Source organism: Prionailurus viverrinus, unplaced genomic scaffold, assembly GCF_022837055.1.
Source record: "Prionailurus viverrinus isolate Anna unplaced genomic scaffold, UM_Priviv_1.0 scaffold_39, whole genome shotgun sequence".
Taxonomy (NCBI): domain Eukaryota; kingdom Metazoa; phylum Chordata; class Mammalia; order Carnivora; family Felidae; genus Prionailurus; species Prionailurus viverrinus.
Genome location: NW_025927607.1, coordinates 3024791 through 3041889, shown reverse-complemented (window position 1 = coordinate 3041889; position 17099 = coordinate 3024791). Strand labels below are relative to the sequence as shown.

General features: G+C 63.6%; 1 protein-coding gene across 4 annotated transcripts in view; it reads left to right on the top strand.

Moving 5' to 3' along the window:
• HDAC4 (histone deacetylase 4) overlaps positions 1 to 17099 on the top strand; it is a 286561-nt gene that overhangs the window by 233400 nt on the left and 36062 nt on the right. For 2 of the 4 annotated variants that reach the window (XM_047846439.1, XM_047846438.1), the window contains 5 exons: positions 2644 to 2901; positions 4720 to 4906; positions 7988 to 8121; positions 10495 to 10615; positions 17016 to 17062. In XM_047846439.1, coding sequence (XP_047702395.1) covers positions 2644 to 2901; positions 4720 to 4906; positions 7988 to 8121; positions 10495 to 10615; positions 17016 to 17062 — 747 coding nt within the window. The remainder of the gene's footprint in view (positions 1 to 2643; positions 2902 to 4719; positions 4907 to 7987; positions 8122 to 10494; positions 10616 to 17015; positions 17063 to 17099) is intronic. The other 2 variants (XM_047846441.1, XM_047846440.1) reach the window with 2 other exon arrangements.

The following is a 17099-nucleotide window of genomic DNA, read 5'->3' as shown; positions in this document are numbered from 1 at the left end:
AGCCACCTGAATGCAGCCCGTGTGACCCCGCTGCAGGGTTGTGGGGACACGGTCCCCCGGCACCCTGCCCCTGAACGGCCAGATGCCCAGTGCAGGCCGAGCTAAGGCCCCCGTGGGAGACGGGCTGCCCCCCCACCCCCCCGCCACAACGCAGGGCCAGCCAGCACGCCCTCCCCTGCACAGGAAAGGCACCTACTTACTTCCTGTGGGCGAGACAGGCTGTCAGTCTGTGCTCCCAGCTGTAAACCCCACTTCACGTTCGTCTCCCCAGTGCCACCCGTGGCTTCTTAATTTTATCGTGTCACTGTCTGACTGATAGGGTAGGAGGTGTTAGGAAGACGGGAAACACCTATTCACTCCTGGTACAGTCTTGAAAAGAATGATTGAGAAACTGGGTAATCTCCCTAGACTCTATTCCATGATTGATTATGAGCGTGAACGACGGGTGATTGAAATGTTTGTACAGCGTTCTCCTGGGATCTCGGGGAGCCGACGACGTTGTCTAGTGCCATCTGGCACCAGTATTTCTGCCTTTCGTCTGGGAGACGCTGTTCCTAAGGGGCTCCTTACCCGAGGGCACGAGGGCCCAGCTCCCAGCAGCTCTGAGACCTCCCATCCCGCAGCCCTGCTGGGGCTGCGTTGGGGATCGTGGCCGTTTCCTGCGTGATCTACGGCTCGTTCAACCCCTGTCTCCGAGTGCGTTCACTTCACTGACTCCCCCCCTTAGGGCGAGCAGCCATGCACGGCTGCTCCGGTCTTCCCAGGGTCGCTGGCCACGGAACCGAACCGCTGGGCCGCCACGGGAAGCGAACGCTGGGCGGCGGAGCCTCTGAGAACAGGAAGGACGGGCCCGGGAGCCGGCTGTGCTCACCTGTTTTGGCCCGAGGTCGGCACATGGTTACCGGTGCTCTGCAGCCGTCACTTGTGAGAGCCCGGCACCTCGTGTGCCGTGGTGTCTGGTGAAGGTCCGCCAGGTGAAGGGCCTTTCTGGAGAACGCATGCCGCCGGTGGGTGGCGGAGCCTCGAGCTGTGCAAGCGGCAGCCGCCCCCTGCAGGCCGGCGAGTGTGGGTGCGTCCTCTGGCGGGTCTGGGCGGAGTGACGTGGCAAATGTGGTGGCGGGACGCGCTCTCCCCACTCTGTGGGGACGGTGCTCCAGGGCACCTGTTGCCCCCGCAGGACAGAGGCTTTGCTGGGGGAGGCTGTTCCTGTCGCGGCTTGAGCCCCGTGGTCCCGTGGGTCGGGCTGCGTGCCTCGCCGCGGACTTTCCTGCTCACCTCCGCGCTCTCGGCGCTGACCCTGACATCCGGGTCCTCCGTCCGGGCGGTCCGACCAGGGGCACGCCCACTCATCTTCCAGCCCTGGCCTCTCTACCAGTTTGGGTTTTCCCCCGACCCGTAGTCTGGCTTTAGCAAGGGCCCCGCTCCAAATACAGACGTGCGTTTCTTCTCATGCCGTCTGGGGAAGGGGCTCCTGGAGTCCGGAGGGCGTCGCAGGACACAGCTGGTTTGCGTGTCGCCGACAGTGTTCGGCCAGCGCGCTGGCTGGCGGGAGCCTCGCCCCCGACGTCGGCTCCACTGTGCCGCCCGCCCACAGCCCGGCTAGCAACCCCAGAGCTGCATTTCGAAGGCGGCGACAGGCCTCTGGCCGCGGCCGTGGCCCAAGGACACTGACCGCACAAGCCCCCTGCATCACGGGGAGTCTGCGGCTGTGGCCACCTGCCTCCCAACTCCCTCTGAGCTGCGGCCTGAGAGGCCGAGGCCGCCTGGGGGGGGGGGGGGTGGCCTGCGCCCCAGGGGTTGGCGGCACCTCAGGTGCCTGTGCTCCTGCCCCTGCCCAGAGGTCCCGGGGACGACGGGGCCACTCGATCCGGCCTCCGGGAATCCTTCACGGAGCTGGGCTGTCTCTCGTGAAGCCCAGGATGGCCTGACTCCCCTGGAGGGGCCTGGAGGCCTCTGCTCAGATGCCCTCACTTCCCAAGGAAGCGGAGAAAGTCAGAGAGGGAGTCCGGGACCCTCGCCCCGTAAGAGGCGGGTCCACGCTTCACCCCCTAGCTGTGCCCTCTGAGGGCTGTGGGCACGTGGGCCTCGGGGAGCTGCTTGGGAGGGCTGGGCCCTGGGGACAAGCACACGGAACACTGACACTTGCACACAGGCGTCCGCCCAGTCCGACCCTCATCACACCCACAATGTGGTGGTGTGGGTGGTGAAGCAAGCGGTCTGGGAGGACTTGCGTACAAACGTGCGGTGGCCAAAACGTGTTAGGCATCCTCGAAAACCTCTCCCCTTCTGGAAACCGAGTCGGAGCGTTCTCCACAGCAGCGTAGTCAGGGGCTTTGCAGACGGTCACATTTTCTCGGAGCCATGGCGCCGGTCCCCCAGGAGCCTGGCTTGACCGCTGTGACTTTCATACCCCGCGTCTCTGCGCTTGGCACACGGGTGCTTGTTAACAAATGCGCACCAGGTGCTGGGCTCTCCTTCCCCGGTCGGCCCGGCGCCCAGGGTGTTGGGGGACGAGCAGTGCCTGCCGGCTCCAGCTCAGGCCCGGCAGCATCCGTCCAGGTCGTCCGTCCCTTTGCTCTGAGGCACAGAGCTCATGCTGTCACGTCGTCTCCGCGGCCCTCATCCCTTACCTCTGCCTTATAGATTATCCCCAAACAGAGCGAGCCGGCCCGGCAGCCCGAGAGCCATCCCGAGGAGACGGAGGAGGAGCTTCGTGAGCACCAGGCCCTCCTGGAGGAGCCCTACCTGGACCGGCTCTCTGGGCAGAAGGAGGCACACGCTCTGGCCGGCGTCCAAGTGAAGCAGGAGCCCATCGAGAGTGATGATGAGGAGGCGGAGCCCCCGCGGGAGGTAGAGCCGGGCCAGCGCCAGCCCACCGAGCAGGAGCTGCTCTTCAGACAGGTGACTGCGCTGGCGGGGGCCAGGCGGGGTGGGAGTCGATGGACCGGGCGGGCCAGGAGGGACAGGCCAGGCCCTCTTTCCTCAAGGGGTGGTGCCGTATGGCCGGCCATCAGTGGACACGGACGGGCCTCTTCCTCCCGGCCCTTCCCCGGGTGGTGTGGGAGGCGGGTGCAATTTGCTCTCTCTTTTACATTAGCTGTGCCTAGAGATGTAGACCCTTTGTCCACGGTGGGCATTTGTGCACCTGTATTCCAGCCAAATGCCAGCTTTGCAGTCCCTAGGGATGGTTTTCTTTCAGATCTGTAAACTGTAGGCTCACATAAATCCAAGCGTTAGTAGGATTCAGCATAATCATTGAAGGTGGAGGGGGTTTGAGATTGATTTATTTTTTTTGTTCTTTTTTTTAATTTTTTTTTTTTACTGTTTATTTTTGAGAGAGAGAGAGAGCGAGAGAGCACAAGTAGGGGAGGGGCAGAGAGAGGAGACACAGAATCAGAAGCGGGCTCCAGGCTCCGAGCTGTCAGCACAGAGCCCGACGTGGGGCTCGAACTCACGAACCGTGAGATCAATACCCGAGCTGGAGTCGGACACTTAACCGACTGAGCCACCCAGGCATCCCAAGGGAGATTGATTTCTTAATTGATCAAAAAGGTAGTCAGGGCCTTTGGGGGCCCAAGAGGCAGTGGTGACCAACTTTACAGATCTGGAAAAACGGTGTGACGTAGTTCCAGGCACTGACACACAGCGACCAAACCCACTAGAGACTGATGAGTAAACTGATGAAAGATTTATCAACTTATAGTGAAAAATAAAACTTCCACGCCCACGAAACCACTAGGGCAGCCAGCCAGGGGTGCGCAGGAAGTGGAATCCGATCGTAGCCTTGAGCAGCGGAGCTGTGTCTGGAGTGTGGCGGCCCCCACAGTCCACGGGGGGCGTGCTGCGGGCAGGCGGCATCTCTCGTGCTTTTTCTGTCACTCCTTCGGAGGGGGTCCCTCTGTGGCTTCTGGGTCCACGTTATCAGCACCCCAGGCACCAAAGCGCTGCCCCACAGGGGCGGTCTGGACAAGGGGCGGTCTGGACAGGGGGAGGGGCTGCCTCTTCTGTCGTGCAGACTCCTGGCATCAGTGAGCCCGGCTGGCCGGCAGTGCCCACACCACGCTGCCCATTTGGGGCCCTTGTGGTATTGAGCGCTTACCAAAGCCGACTCCTAGAAATACGGTTTTGTGAAAGAGAGGCGTTTGTGAAAGTATGTTTAATTGCTTCACCTCCTTTTCCTTCTGGTGGTTTTGGCTGGAAGGCAGCCAACGTGGGGTCCAGGGCATTGTCCATCTGGGTCCCCACCCGTCCTCAGAGAGGCCCATCTGCCCATCCCTGCCCCCTGACACCCGGTCGGTCGGTCGGCCGAGCCCCGGGCACCTTGAACCTGAACAGAACATTTCTTTGCCTCAGTGCAGCCTTTCTGCCCTCGGGCCGGGGTGTGGGGCGCCAGGAGGCCGGGGAGCAAACGTGGCAAATGGAAGAGTCGGCCGTTCCAGCCCGAGGCGTGCCCTTCTCTCAAGTCTCTGGCTGCGCATCAGGGACTCTTGGTCAGAGCAAGAGCACAGCAGACTCGCCCGGGAGGGCTGCCTGCAGGTGGGGGCTCCTCGGGCACCAGGCAGCCCGTCCCGGCAGCCGCCCCAGCGAGTTCCTGAACCGTGCGCTGCATGCGGGTGCCCACAGCCGTTAGAGAAGAGATCCGTGTAGCCCTTCAGCCGGGGAGGGGGCAGGTGACGTGGGGCAACAAGAGCCTGTGTCTTCTCCCCCCCGCCCCCCCAGCAAGCCCTCCTACTGGAACAGCAGCGTATCCACCAGCTGAGGAACTACCAGGCGTCCATGGAGGCGGCCGGCATCCCCGTGTCCTTCGGCGGCCACCGGCCTCTGTCCCGGGCGCAGTCGTCCCCGGCGTCTGCCACCTTCCCCGTGTCCGTGCAGGAGCCCCCCACCAAACCGAGATTCACCACAGGTACCGTGCACGGGGGCGTGTGGGTTGGGGCGGCCGACCGGCACCTGCGGGCAAGACTGGGGCGCAGCCGGAGCAGACGCAGGAGGCCCGCCCCGGGCTGCACCGTCCGGAGGGCGAGGGGATACCCCTGACCTGGTCTGATCTGCGCCTGGGCAGAGCCCTGGCTGGGGGACCGGCTGGGTTGGTCACTGAGGCTCCCCACCCCCTTCTCTGATGCTGCGGTCTCTCCTGGGTGCCAAAGCCCATCTCCCCTTTGCTGGAGAACCCGTTTCCTCCAGAGACCGCCCACCCACAGGCCACCGTGGCCGGCAGGCCGGGTAGCTTCCCATCCACGGTCAGCAGAGGCCGCGACCTCGTGCTTTCTCACCCGCCCTTCTGTGCACCGAAGCTTCCAGTGGGGCCTCGGCTGTGAGGCCCAGGTAGCTTGTGGGTACAGTCGGGACAGCTCAGGCAGCCTCCCGGTCTCGCCTTCTGGATCCAGTTGTTCTCCCCGCCCCACCCCTGCGGGAGCACAGGGACACCTGCCAGCAGGACTGTTTCTGCTTGACCGGCACCGCCCCCTGCAGGCAGGGACGAGGACTGTGTGGCCGGGCAGGCGCCCACCCGGGCCAGAGGCTCTGGGCTCTGAGTCAGGCCCTCCCAAGTCAGGCAGCGGGTTGTATCCCGGGCGTCCACGCTGCCCAGCCATGCCCGGCCCGGGACAGAGTGCGGCCAGGACGGCTCTTCACATCCTTCTCGGCTGCTGGTTCTTTCTGGTGACGGACAAAGAGCACAGTCCCTAAAAGCACAACGGTTTCATCCTTCAGACAGACCTCTAAAATGTCCTGTCTGCACGCTGTTAACATGGATCGTCTGAACGTGCCCAAGTTCTCCTTGTTAAAAGGATACTTTTTATATTCAGAGGAAAATTTCATTAGTACTTATCCAGAGGCCGAATCATTGCTTTTCAGAAAGAAACCAGGAAACTGCAGAGGGTCACAAACAGAGTCAGCAGGTGACTAAGATGGGCACGTCCCTAAAAGACCCCAGAGACCCCCGTCCCTGTAACCATGGTGGAAATGTGCCCACTGTGGGGGCCGGGGAGGCCCCCGGGGCGCCTTTGTGCCTGCACGTCCCCTGCAGTGGCCTGGCCAGTGGCCTCATCTGCCTTACTGCTTTTTGAAAATGTATAAAATAGGACGAGCCCACCGAAAAGAAACAGGAGAGAAACACCGAGAAATTGACAGTTGCCTGGAATCCCACCCCCCAGAGGTAGCCACCCTCAGGATCGGGTTTAAGTCCTCCAGATCTGTTTCTGTGCAGAACTGGACGGACAGGTTTCCAAAGGCGGGACTTGGCTGTCGCCGTGGGCTTGGCAATTCTCCACGCCCTGCCTTGGTGGCATCCCGTGCACGTGGTCCTAGCTCGCCCTCGTGGCGGCAGAGCGTCCTGGCTCCTCGGCTCTGCAGACTCGTGCGGTTTCTCTCCGGATTCCAGGTTCCTGTCTGTAAGCGGGAGTGACCTGGGGTCACCTCGAAAGTTCCCGCCACGGGATCAGTAAAGACTAGCCGACTGTTGTGTCGGGATGATGCCACGTTCGTCTTGTTCGTGTACACGCATTCCACACGTGCACGCGCGTGCACACGTATGTATGTATGTTGCCATTACAAACTGCTGAACGCACCCTCTCGGGTACACGTGTCTTATACACGTACTTTAGCGCGTGGGTGGTGAGCGCGCTTGGTCCCATAGACCTGTTCTTTGCCAGCTGCTTTTTTTACCAGAAGACCTCCCTGCCCCACCCAGTCTTGCTGGTATAACCCAGGAATGCTCCAACACGAGGGGACTGACTCCCGTTAGCCTGACTCACGAGAGACTGAGAGGCAGTACTGGGCCCAGTACGTCCTGAGGCCAGGCATCCAGCTTGGCCCTGTAGAAGCGGGCTCATCCTGCAGCCCTGTTCCTGTGTTTGGTGACGCTGCCTCCGTTCTCCAGCATCAGGAGCATAGAAGTAGCCGTGGGTCTGACAGCACAGCTCATCTCACGGGGTCCCCACCTTTCTCTGCCTGCGGGAGCGGGTCTTAGCCACACATGCCCCTTCCCAGGCCCCTGCCTGCCCGAGCGGGTCCATTCAGCCAGCCTGACCTTCCGGTTGTGCCCTGGGAGACCAGGTACGGGGGGACTACAGACAGTGCTGTGGCAGGGGCAGCGGGACACCCCTCCCGGCAGATGTCACGTGGGCCTCAAACCTTCTCCACCCACTGTGGGGGGGGGGGGGGACATAGAGCAGGTGCGCTCAGCACGCCCCTGCCCTCCCCTTTCTCCAGCCCCGTGTCCAGATGCACAGGATACGTCCACCTGCATGAGATTTTCCTGGCCGTGACATGAGTCACTCTGGTCTGGGAGTGTCCCCATCCCGTCTGGGGGCCGGCCGGGCGTCCCTCCTCAAGGGCTACCCCATCCCCAAGGCTCCCTGGTGCCCCGCTGTGCCCCCAAGGACGCTGCAGACCAGGCAGTTGGTTACCCGTATTCTGTGTTAATTCTCACCACACGTGCTTGCCCGTGTGTCTGTGTCATCGCACACGTGTCCCAGCCAGTCCGGAGGGTTCTGAGAGTAGGAAACAAGCCTTACCTTTTTTCTGAGCCCCCACAAACCTTGGACGGTCCTCAGAACTGCTTGATGGGCTGCTCCCCGACAAGAGGGACTTGGATCCGGGGCCTAAAGCGTCTTAGTTTGGGGGGGAAACAGCACCATCCTGGAACATGAGTGCCACACGGCTTAGGCTTGGGAGCGGGCTGGGGCATCTTTTCTTGTCTTCCTGACTTGCCCCGCCACCCCCCACCCCGGGGACCCCTGGGCATGTGCGGTGAGCCGGCACACAGCCCCTGTTCCCATTTCCGTGAACCGCACTCGGCCTCCAGTGAACTTGCAGTTTCCAGACAAATCGTCCTAGGGGACGCAGGGCTACGCTGGCCCGGCCGCTCCCAGGGAAGTGGCAGGTCCCCCCGGGTAGCTCTCTGGGTGGGTGGAGGGCGGCGGGCCTGCTGCCAGAGGCCCCCGGGGGCCCCGCTGACCGCGGCCAACTCCGCTCCCGTCCCCAGGCCTCGTGTACGACACGCTGATGCTAAAACACCAGTGTACCTGTGGGAACACCAACAGCCACCCCGAGCACGCGGGGCGGATCCAGAGCATCTGGTCTCGGCTGCAGGAGACGGGCCTCCGGGGCAAATGCGAGGTAAGGCCGCCCCCAGGGCAGCTGCTGGGCTCCGGGCGACAGGTCGCGACAGGCTGGGGCGCCCATGAGCATTCCCACCAGGGCATCAGGCACCGGTGTGTGGGTGGGAAGAGGCTCAGTCTGCTTTCCTGAACACCCAGGTCCTCCCTTGGGGGAGCCCGCCTCTGTCCTGCCTCCTTGTTCCCCTGTCACTTCTGTCCCCTCTATCCTCTTGCCCTTTCTGTTCCTCTATCCCCATCCCCCTCCATCCCCGCCCCCTCTGTCCCCTCTTTCCCCTCTGTCCCCCTGTCTCCTCTATCCCTGTCTGTCCCCGTGTCCCCCGTTTCCTCCGTTCTCCTGTCCCCTAGCCTCCCCTGTGCCCCCCTACTGCAGGACAGTGGCGGCCGGCCCCCCATATGCCCATCAAGTGGGGACCTATGTCCATCCCGCAAAAGCAAGGACGGGATGCGGGTGGCATGTACTTCCCTGCACAGTGACCCAGGCGAGAGCCCTAGAGCAGGCACGTCAGGGCCATGGGGGCAGCAGCACCCGCTCTGTGTGTCCATCTGTTCTCCTTCAGAAGCTACAATATTTGGGAATTTAAATTCGTCTGGTGACACAGGATTTTGGGAGGGGAAAGGGGCACGAGAGCCCCACGGTGCCCTCTGGGGAGGACGTGACCCTGCCTGGTTAGGCAGGACGGAGGACGGCACCTGCTCTGGGGTCTGGCCGGAGGCTGCACCACCGGGGGGCAGCAGCGCCCTGGCAGGCACCCCTCCGAGGAGATCTTCCAATGCCCTGGTGTCCTGTTCGGCGTCCCTCGTGGGACCAGGGCCCCTGCTCCTCCTTCAAAGGACCGCTCCCCGTGACTGCTCTTTACCCTCTGGCCTCTCCTGGAGGGTCCCCTCAGTCGGGGGCCTCTGGGGGCTTTTAAGATCGAAGACTGCACAGGATCGGTAGGGATAAGACCATGAGACAGAACACGTGGGGAGAATGGGACCTTCGTCTGCCCCGAGGCGGAGTGCTGCCACTTGGTGGCGGGCGGCTGTGGGGCATCCTTGGACCTGTGGACGTGGACACCAGGGAGGAGGGGGTCTGTCAGACGTGGGGTCAGACCTGAGTCAGCAGGACGGCTGGGAGGAGGCCCGTGCGAAACACACAGTGACACGCGGGACGCAGAGCCCGGTGTCCCTGACGTGCGGGGACACTGACCTCAGGGTACACCACCTGCTTCACGCAGCCCCGAGGGACATGGCGTCCCTGCCTCCACAGGCTCCCACACGGGCCCCCAGGGCAGAGCGCAGGGCCCAGGTGCTGCACACGGGTGGTGGGCGTCAGCCCTTGACAACAGAGGTTAGAGGGACTGGCAGTGCCCGGACTTCCCAAGGTCCCCGGCCACTCGGAGACCAGAACCTCCTGGTCAGGGCCCCCCGATCCAGTGGACGACTGAGGGAGCCCCAAGGGCCGGGCTCCCCTCCCTGTGCTGCTGTGTCGGGCTCAGCGGGGCAGCGAAGGGCGCGGGCTCACGGCCCCGTCCACGCGGGGAGGCCCGGCTGGCAGACGTGCGGCCGCCGGCCTGCACCTGCCCGCTCCGCTCCCTTCATCTCCCGCGTCCATGGCATCCCTCAGGAAGCTGTCACAGCCAGCGGGAGCAGCCCCAGGCCTGCCTTGCGCTCGGGAGCCCCACCAAGGCCCCCAGGGTCGTGTAGACGCCCGTGGGACTGTCGCCCTCAGAAACGTGAACTTTAATCTCGCTCCATAAACTGCCCTCCTCTTAAAAATTTAAGTAAGCGGAGCTCCTGTAAAGAACAGTGAATTTTATGTTAATTTCTGGGGGGAAACGTGGACATCGCTGTGGAGTCTTGATTTGAGGAATTTCCAGACCAAAGGAAAAGCAGAGGGACAGGCAGGTGATGAGTGAAGGTAGCCGAAGGGCCCAGCGAGGATGGCAGGAAGGGTGTCTTTCCCGTGCAGGGGCCTGGTGCCCCGCCCCCCCGCACGGGCGCTATGGGGAGCAGCTCCCACGGCTTGTGGCAAGCCCCACCCCCCATCCCCGACAGGGGCCCCAGCAGTTAGAAGGCAAAGTGGCAATTTGATGCCAAATCATGTGGGTGACAGGGAAGGTTAAAGCGTCGAAGGCTGGAATTATCTTTCTAAACGTTTTCAAAGTTATAATTAACGCGTAAAGCCTCCAAAACATTTTTCAAATATTTTTTAAACGTTGTGTTGGGTGCTGTTTACTTTTTGTTTTGCGAGGACCAAATAACCGTGTGCCCGTGCACGTATAAAATTCAGTTTCCTCCGGGGTGACGGTGTTCGTGGAACTGCCTTCTGTTGACACGAAGCCCTGAAGGCACAGGGAGACGTGCGCACCTGTTCCTTCTGTCCCCGCAGTGCATCCGCGGACGGAAGGCCACCCTGGAGGAGCTGCAGACGGTGCATTCGGAGGCGCACGCCCTGCTCTATGGCACGAACCCCCTCAACAGACAGAAACTGGACAGTAAGAAACTTCTAGGTATTTCAAGGCCTTCTTTACCTTTACCGCCCGCGCTCGCTGGCCCCGCCCCTTGAGCGCCGCCCACCGGGCGTGTCCTGCGCCTGCGCGGGGCCTGCACCAGGTACTGAGGGGAGGGCGGGCGGAGGCTGCTGCTGGTTTCGTGCCTGGGCCGGGGGTGCTACGGCCACGGCGGGCGAGAACCGCCGGTCTTGCAGAACGTGCCGTGGCAGGGCGTAGACACTGGCGGCGGATCGGGGGATACTCCAGCCGCGGACCTGCTGCCAGCCCTCTCTGGCAGTGAGCCCGGAGTCCGGGAGGCAGGGGCAGCCCCACGCGGGCTCCCCGCGGGGTGGGGGGCTTCCGCGCTGGTGGGCCTGAGCGAAGGGACTTGCTGACCGGCGTCTCCTGCGTCAACGCCCAGGAGGTGGGGGGGGGGGGGGGGGGGGGGTCTGAGCAGGGACCTCCAGCACAAGCAGGTCCGGAGCCTCCGGGCCCTCGGGCTCCTGGGCGCAGACCCCACCCCCGTCATGACCTGTCCGGGGCACCTTGACCCCAGCCTCCCAACCACCTTGAACCTGGAGGGACGCGGGGGCGGCCTCCTCCCCCCTGTCACCGAAGGCTCTGCTCAGGCTGTGCTGGGCGATCCCACCACAGTGTGGCCGGTCACTCCCTCGGTGCACGCGTGGGTGCTAGAAATGCTGTAGGCGTTGAGGTGCCTGACACGAATGAAGCGCTTTAGTCTTTAGAGGGGGTGGAGTTGGTGGCCAGGAGGAGATTGGGGTCCTGTCCTAGGGCAGCCAGTCATATTACTCCCTGAGCCCCATTGCCCTGTAGTAACAAGGCTTTCGGACGACGTGAACCCTTGTTCTGGGGACATAGGAGCCAGCAGCACGGGAGAGCCTGGGGGCTGGACGGCAGGCGCCAGAAAGTGCCCTCCCGAGCTAGGGCTGGGGGTGGATACCCCCAACTTGGGGGGGGCTCGGCTTGGCCACTGCAGAGACCTGGGCCCGCGACAGAGGGCGGGGAGAGGTCACATCTGGGGCTGGCCAGAGGTTCTGAGAGGCCTCCCCTGCCCCAGGCAGACATTGCCGACACCTCCTCAGAGAATGACCGGCCCTACGGAAGCTGACGGGATCCCAACGGGGAGCCACCAGTTGTGAGCCCACCGTGTGCCCGGAGCTCCCAGTGGCTCTTAGGTCCTCAGTCTTATGAATAGATGACCAAGGATTATTCCCCCCCCCCCCCCCCCACCAGGGAAGCGCTTAGCGGGAGAAAGATCCTGAAACAGGGCAGCTCAGAGGACAGATTTCTGGGACAGATCGGGGACACTGTGAAGAAAACTGAAGCTGTCGTTACCCATAAAGAGAGCTACCACGTCCACGTAACGTGGACAAGGGCAGCCAGCATGGAGGAAACCCAGAACACTCAAGCCACATCAGATAGTAGAGAGTCCCAGGCTGGAGGGGAGGTGGGCTCCATCCCCTAGAAAGCAGAGCGGAACAGGGGCAGGACCTGGACAACAGGGGGAGGAATGAGAAAGTCCAGGGAGCATTCCTGCCGTGCAGAAGCTTCCGGGGAAAGTGAGAAAAAGGGAGGAGCGCATCATAAAGCAATCACGGGCCAGCCACGGCTGCCCGGACCCTCTGAGGGGCGGCAGGGACAGTGTTGGAACGGTGGGAACAAGGGGACATGAGGAGGTGCGTGAGATTCCAGGGCGAGCGCCCCACGACATGGGTGCCGCCTCGCCGGTTCCGGGCAGAGACCTTCCCCACCTGCAGCCATGGCCGAGCCAGGAAGGGCGAGGAGGAGCTGAGCGGAGGCCTTTGCGGACACCCTTTCTCCAGGAGGACACGCAGAGCGAGGTCGAGGGGCCACCAGGCCGTGGGTGGGAGAGCCCGCTGCCTTGTCCGCTCCGGCTGCTGTAACCAGGCACCGCAGACAGAGGCCAGAGTCTGTCGCTTACAGGCCGGCAGCGGGAGGGCTGGGATCGAGATGCCACACGGCGGGCGCAGGCTCTTTCAAATCACAGGTCTCGCTGCCTCCTCCCTGGGGCCCGAGGGGAGGGAGCCTGGCAGGGTTTTCCGAAGGCACTGACCACGCCCACCAACGCACAACCCTCGTGACCTGACTGCCTCGAGCCCCACTTGTAACACCGCCCCCCTGGACGTCAGGGTCCCGTTGTGTGAGTCCAGTCACAGAAACCAGCCCCCAATGGGATTTGTTCCCCACGTGGAAGCATCCAGAACACCCTGGAGCAGTGTGGCTGAGGGCTTGTGCCGGCGTCTTGTTGGGCTCCCTCCTGCCCTGCTCCCCCGACCTTGCTGCCGGTGCTGGCTGGGGGCTCACTTCTCCCACCCGGAGGGGGAGCCGGGGCCTGGTGGGCTCAGAACGACACCAGAGCTGCTTGTCCTTCTGGCCACATGGTGCGTCTGGTCCACGGCCCGGCCAGGTGCTCTGGCTGCCGGGAGCTCTGCTCCCCAAGACCCCCTGGGAACCCCAAGAGAGCTGACGCCAGATGTGCCCCAGAGACCCTCCCACCCCAGCCTGTTCTGTCACAAGAGCCATCACCCCGCAGAGGTACATCTGTCCTCTGTTTACACAGCAGGGTTTGTCCTTGCTACTCACGTCGGTTTTTCAAAGCCCAGCCGTCGTGGTTTAGGGTACGCTGTAGGAGGTGACACCATAAGATGTGTGGGGACAGTTGGCCAGAACGGGAGGGAGGTTCCCCAGCTCCCTGTGGAGAAGGGCGTTGCTGTGTGCTCTGTCCCTCAGTCGCGGGGTGTTCGTGTGTGGACTGCAGTGTGCCCAGGGCCCCGGTCCCGGCGGTCGTGGAGTGGGACTCGGGCAGAGGGTGGAGGTCTGAGCCGCTAGCTCCAAGGGCAGGACTGCAGGTGCGGGAGGACAGGTTGCTGGTGGAGGGCTTGGGGACCGGCGGGGCCAGAAAAGGTGGGAACCCGGGCAGAGCATGTCCAGAGAGGGGAGCCTCAGAAAGGAGCCTTCCAGGATGCGGACGGTGGGGAGGTGGCCAGTGGCCTCAGGGACGAGCTGAGCAAGGAGGCTGCCGTGAAAAAAGGCCAGTGCGGCGTGACAGGCAGGGCGGCACCTCGGCTGCCTGGAACATCTCCAGTACGGGAGAGGATCCTGTGGGCCCCGTCGGTGCCACCGAGGCACAGCACCAGTAAAGCCCCCAACCTCACGGTCCCTGGGGCCGGCTGGACGGCCCCACAGCGGACGGCAGTGTCTACTCTGTCCCAGGCGAGTGCACTGAAAGTCCCCCGCGGCTGTCCCCACTCTTAGCAGGGGGCTCGTCCCAGCTCAGCCCCTGCTCCCTTGCCTGCCCCCAGAGGCCCCTGTCAGCCGAGCCGCCACCAAGGGGCCTTTTGCACTTGTATGTTGTCTTCTGACCGTGAAGTTGGGCGGGGAGAGGCGGGTCACAGGGAGAGGCGGGCCCGGACGCTCCGGCAGGGGAACCGGCCAGGTCTTGGGGGCTAGTTTCGCGCTCGGTTTAGGACTGATGGTGAAGGAGAGACGCGGCGCATGCGGGGCTTCAGGGAGGAGGGCCTGGAGCTCTCCCGGTGGCTGGCCCTGCAGCGGTGCCTCCTGGGCCCGGGTCCGTGTGGGGTTGCCCCTCCTCACTCAGGCCCCCGAAGCCCCCCTCCTGTTTGCGTCGTCCTCACACCTGCGCCTCCCCCGCCGTGATGCAGCCGTCCGAGCGGGCTCCGTGTGTCTTTTGTGGCGGCAGAGCCTGTGTCGGCAGCGCGTGAGCGTGTGTGCGTGGGTCGCGCCGGCCGTTATCTTGTTGCTAACAGAACCCCTATCGGGCACGTGAACACCACCGTGTGAGTTCCCTCCCTCCTCAAAGCGAGTCTTCTAAGCCGTGTGCGAGAAGCCCCGCGTGGGCGCTGAGCTGCAGGGCCGCTCGGCTCGGCCGACGCGCACCGTGGACGCTGAGGGGTGTGGGTGTCGGCCTTCTGACGGCCGGCCCCTGGGAAGGGAGCCTGGTCGGATGGCCGCGTGGCGCCTGGCAGCGCTCGGGAGGGGTGAGCCCCCGTGTGGGGAGCAGCGGTGCCTTCCCCACGCCCGCGGGCCCACCAGCCCACCTCTCAGCGGCTGCGCTGACTGGAAAAGCAAGGTGGCCCTTCACGCGCCCGCTCCCGCTCCGCCCGGACGTTTGTGGCCTTGCCGAGATGACGGTGGCCCCGGACCGCGGGAGGCCCGAGTGAGCCACAGGCGAGGAGGTGGCTGGGGACAAGTGAAAATGAGCTGTGCTGAGAGCCGGCCACGGTTCCTCGGGAGCGGTTTCCGGAACCGCTTTCCTGTCCAGAAGCACATGCTTAGCGCCCACCCAGGAATGCGTGAGGATCCTACCTTTTCTTTCTATTTCGGTCTTTGGTTGCTGGTTAATGAGCAAAGTCAAAATATTTAGGTGATTTATGCTTTTAACGTAGACAGTATTGGCTCTAATTTCAAAAAGAGAAATCTAGTCTCTTAGCAGAGCCCCCTTCCACTTGGACTTAGGCACCAGATGTGTCCGAATGCATACACACGGGCCTGTGGATTATCCGGGAGGAAGCTCTTTAAATCCCCCACGCCGTGTTCCTGTGTTAGAATCACCCATGGTGGGCAGAGAGCCCGTCATGAAGCCCCAGGGCCTATCGAGGACTCCGCACCGGTCCCAGGACTCAGTCGATGACCTAGGCCATTAGGTGGGCCTCTTCCCGGACACGGGGCAGAGCAGGACGGCAAGAGGCCCGGCGTCCGTGCCCTCTGCTTCCCCGGGCCCGCTCCCCCAGCCCACCCGCTCCCTGCGGCGGCTCCCTGCAGAGGGTCCCTCACGGTGCAGGCCGGGCAAGCCCCTCAGGAGCCACCCTCCCCTGCCCTGCACGTCCTGCCTGGCCCCCCACCCACTCACACATCTGTGTGTTCCTGGCTGTGGACCGGCCGCGGGCACGAGGGAAGGCAGGCAGACGTGTCCCCACCCTCACAGGGCAAACTATCAGAGTGTGTGGCGGCGGGAGCCGCGGATCCAGGCAGTGGCAGTCAGCAAGACGTGGCACGGGGAGAGCAGGCGGGGTGCAGGGAGAGGCCGGTCTGAGGTCCGGACCCCGCGGCCAGGCATTTCAGAGGTGGGAGGGGACGGGTGGCTGTAGGGTGCGCCGTGGCCCCGGGTGAACGTGAGCGTCGTGTGTCACGTGAGCAGCAGGAGGGTGCAGGCCAGGGCTGGCCCGTGACGTGGCCCCCGGTGGCTCGGTGCCTAGTGTGGTCCACGCCGGGAGTCAGGATGAGGTGGGCACGGGCGGGGCCAGAGTCCGGCCCGGGCCTGTGGTCCCGCAGTGGGCGCAGCCCTGCCACGTCCAAACAGGAGGCCAGGGGTGCCTGGTCGGCTCAGTTAAGTGTCTGACTCAGGGTTTCTGCTCAGGTCAGGAGGTCACGGTTCCTGAGTATGAGCCGCATGATGGGCTCTGTGCTGGCCACGGAGTCTGCTTGAAATTCTCTCTCGTCCTCTCCTCTCTTCCTCTCTCAATCTCTCTCTCTCTCTCTCACTCTCTCTCTCTCTCTACCCCTCTCTCTCTCCCTCCCTCTCTCAAAAAAAAAGAGGAGTCCGAAGCTGGCCTAAGGAACCCACCAGGGGAGACCTAGGGGCCACGGGGGAAGGGCGCATACGGGAGCAGCAGGCAGCCCAGAGCGGGTCTCCTGGGCCACCTCCCCAGGCACGCGGCCACATGGAGCCGTAGGGGGGCGGGTGCTCTCTGTCCTTTGTGACAGGTGAGTCGTAGGCTGGTTGCCAGCCAGCACTGGATCACCCTAAGAAGACAGTCCCCGTCTTTGTCACCAGGGCTCAGGCCCGAGCCCCGTGGGAGAGGGGACTTGCCCCGGTGCCGCTGGCCGGGGAGGGCCTTCCGGGTGGCCAGCTCCACTCCGTGTGGTTTCCTAGCTGTGTCCGTGTTTATAAGTGGGGAGGGGGTGTCGTATTCACATCCCCCCGGGATGCTCCGCGTGATTCCGGGCCCTTCTCTCTCCCTTGTTTGTAGCCAGGGGGCAGGTGGGCCGGCTGGGGGTCCGGGTCAGGTTGCTAAACAGCGAGAAGTGCTTGGGACACCGCCTTTCGGCTCGTCCTGTGCACCGTGCGCCGGCTCAGGCTGGAAGGAGAGCCCGCCTCTCGGTGCAGACCCCCAGAGGGGTGACCGTTGCCTCGGGGAGGGGGAGGTCTGTCCACGGGGACTGTCCCCCAGCAGCCACACGGCGATGCCGAGGTACCTGTGACGCCAGCCGGCCCCTCGGAGTGTGGCTGTGTTGTGCGCCTCCCGCAAGTGCCAGCGCCCCTGGGCTCCCCGTTCCCGGAGCCCGCGCCGCGCTCCCTGTAGGCGGGGCGCCTGTGACCCTGCCCTCCTGACCTTGACTGTCCTTCTCCCCGCAGGCTCACTAACCTCGGTGTTTGTCAGGCTGCCCTGCGGTGGTGTCGGGGTAAGTACTCCTTTAATGTGTAAATAATGTCCTGCTT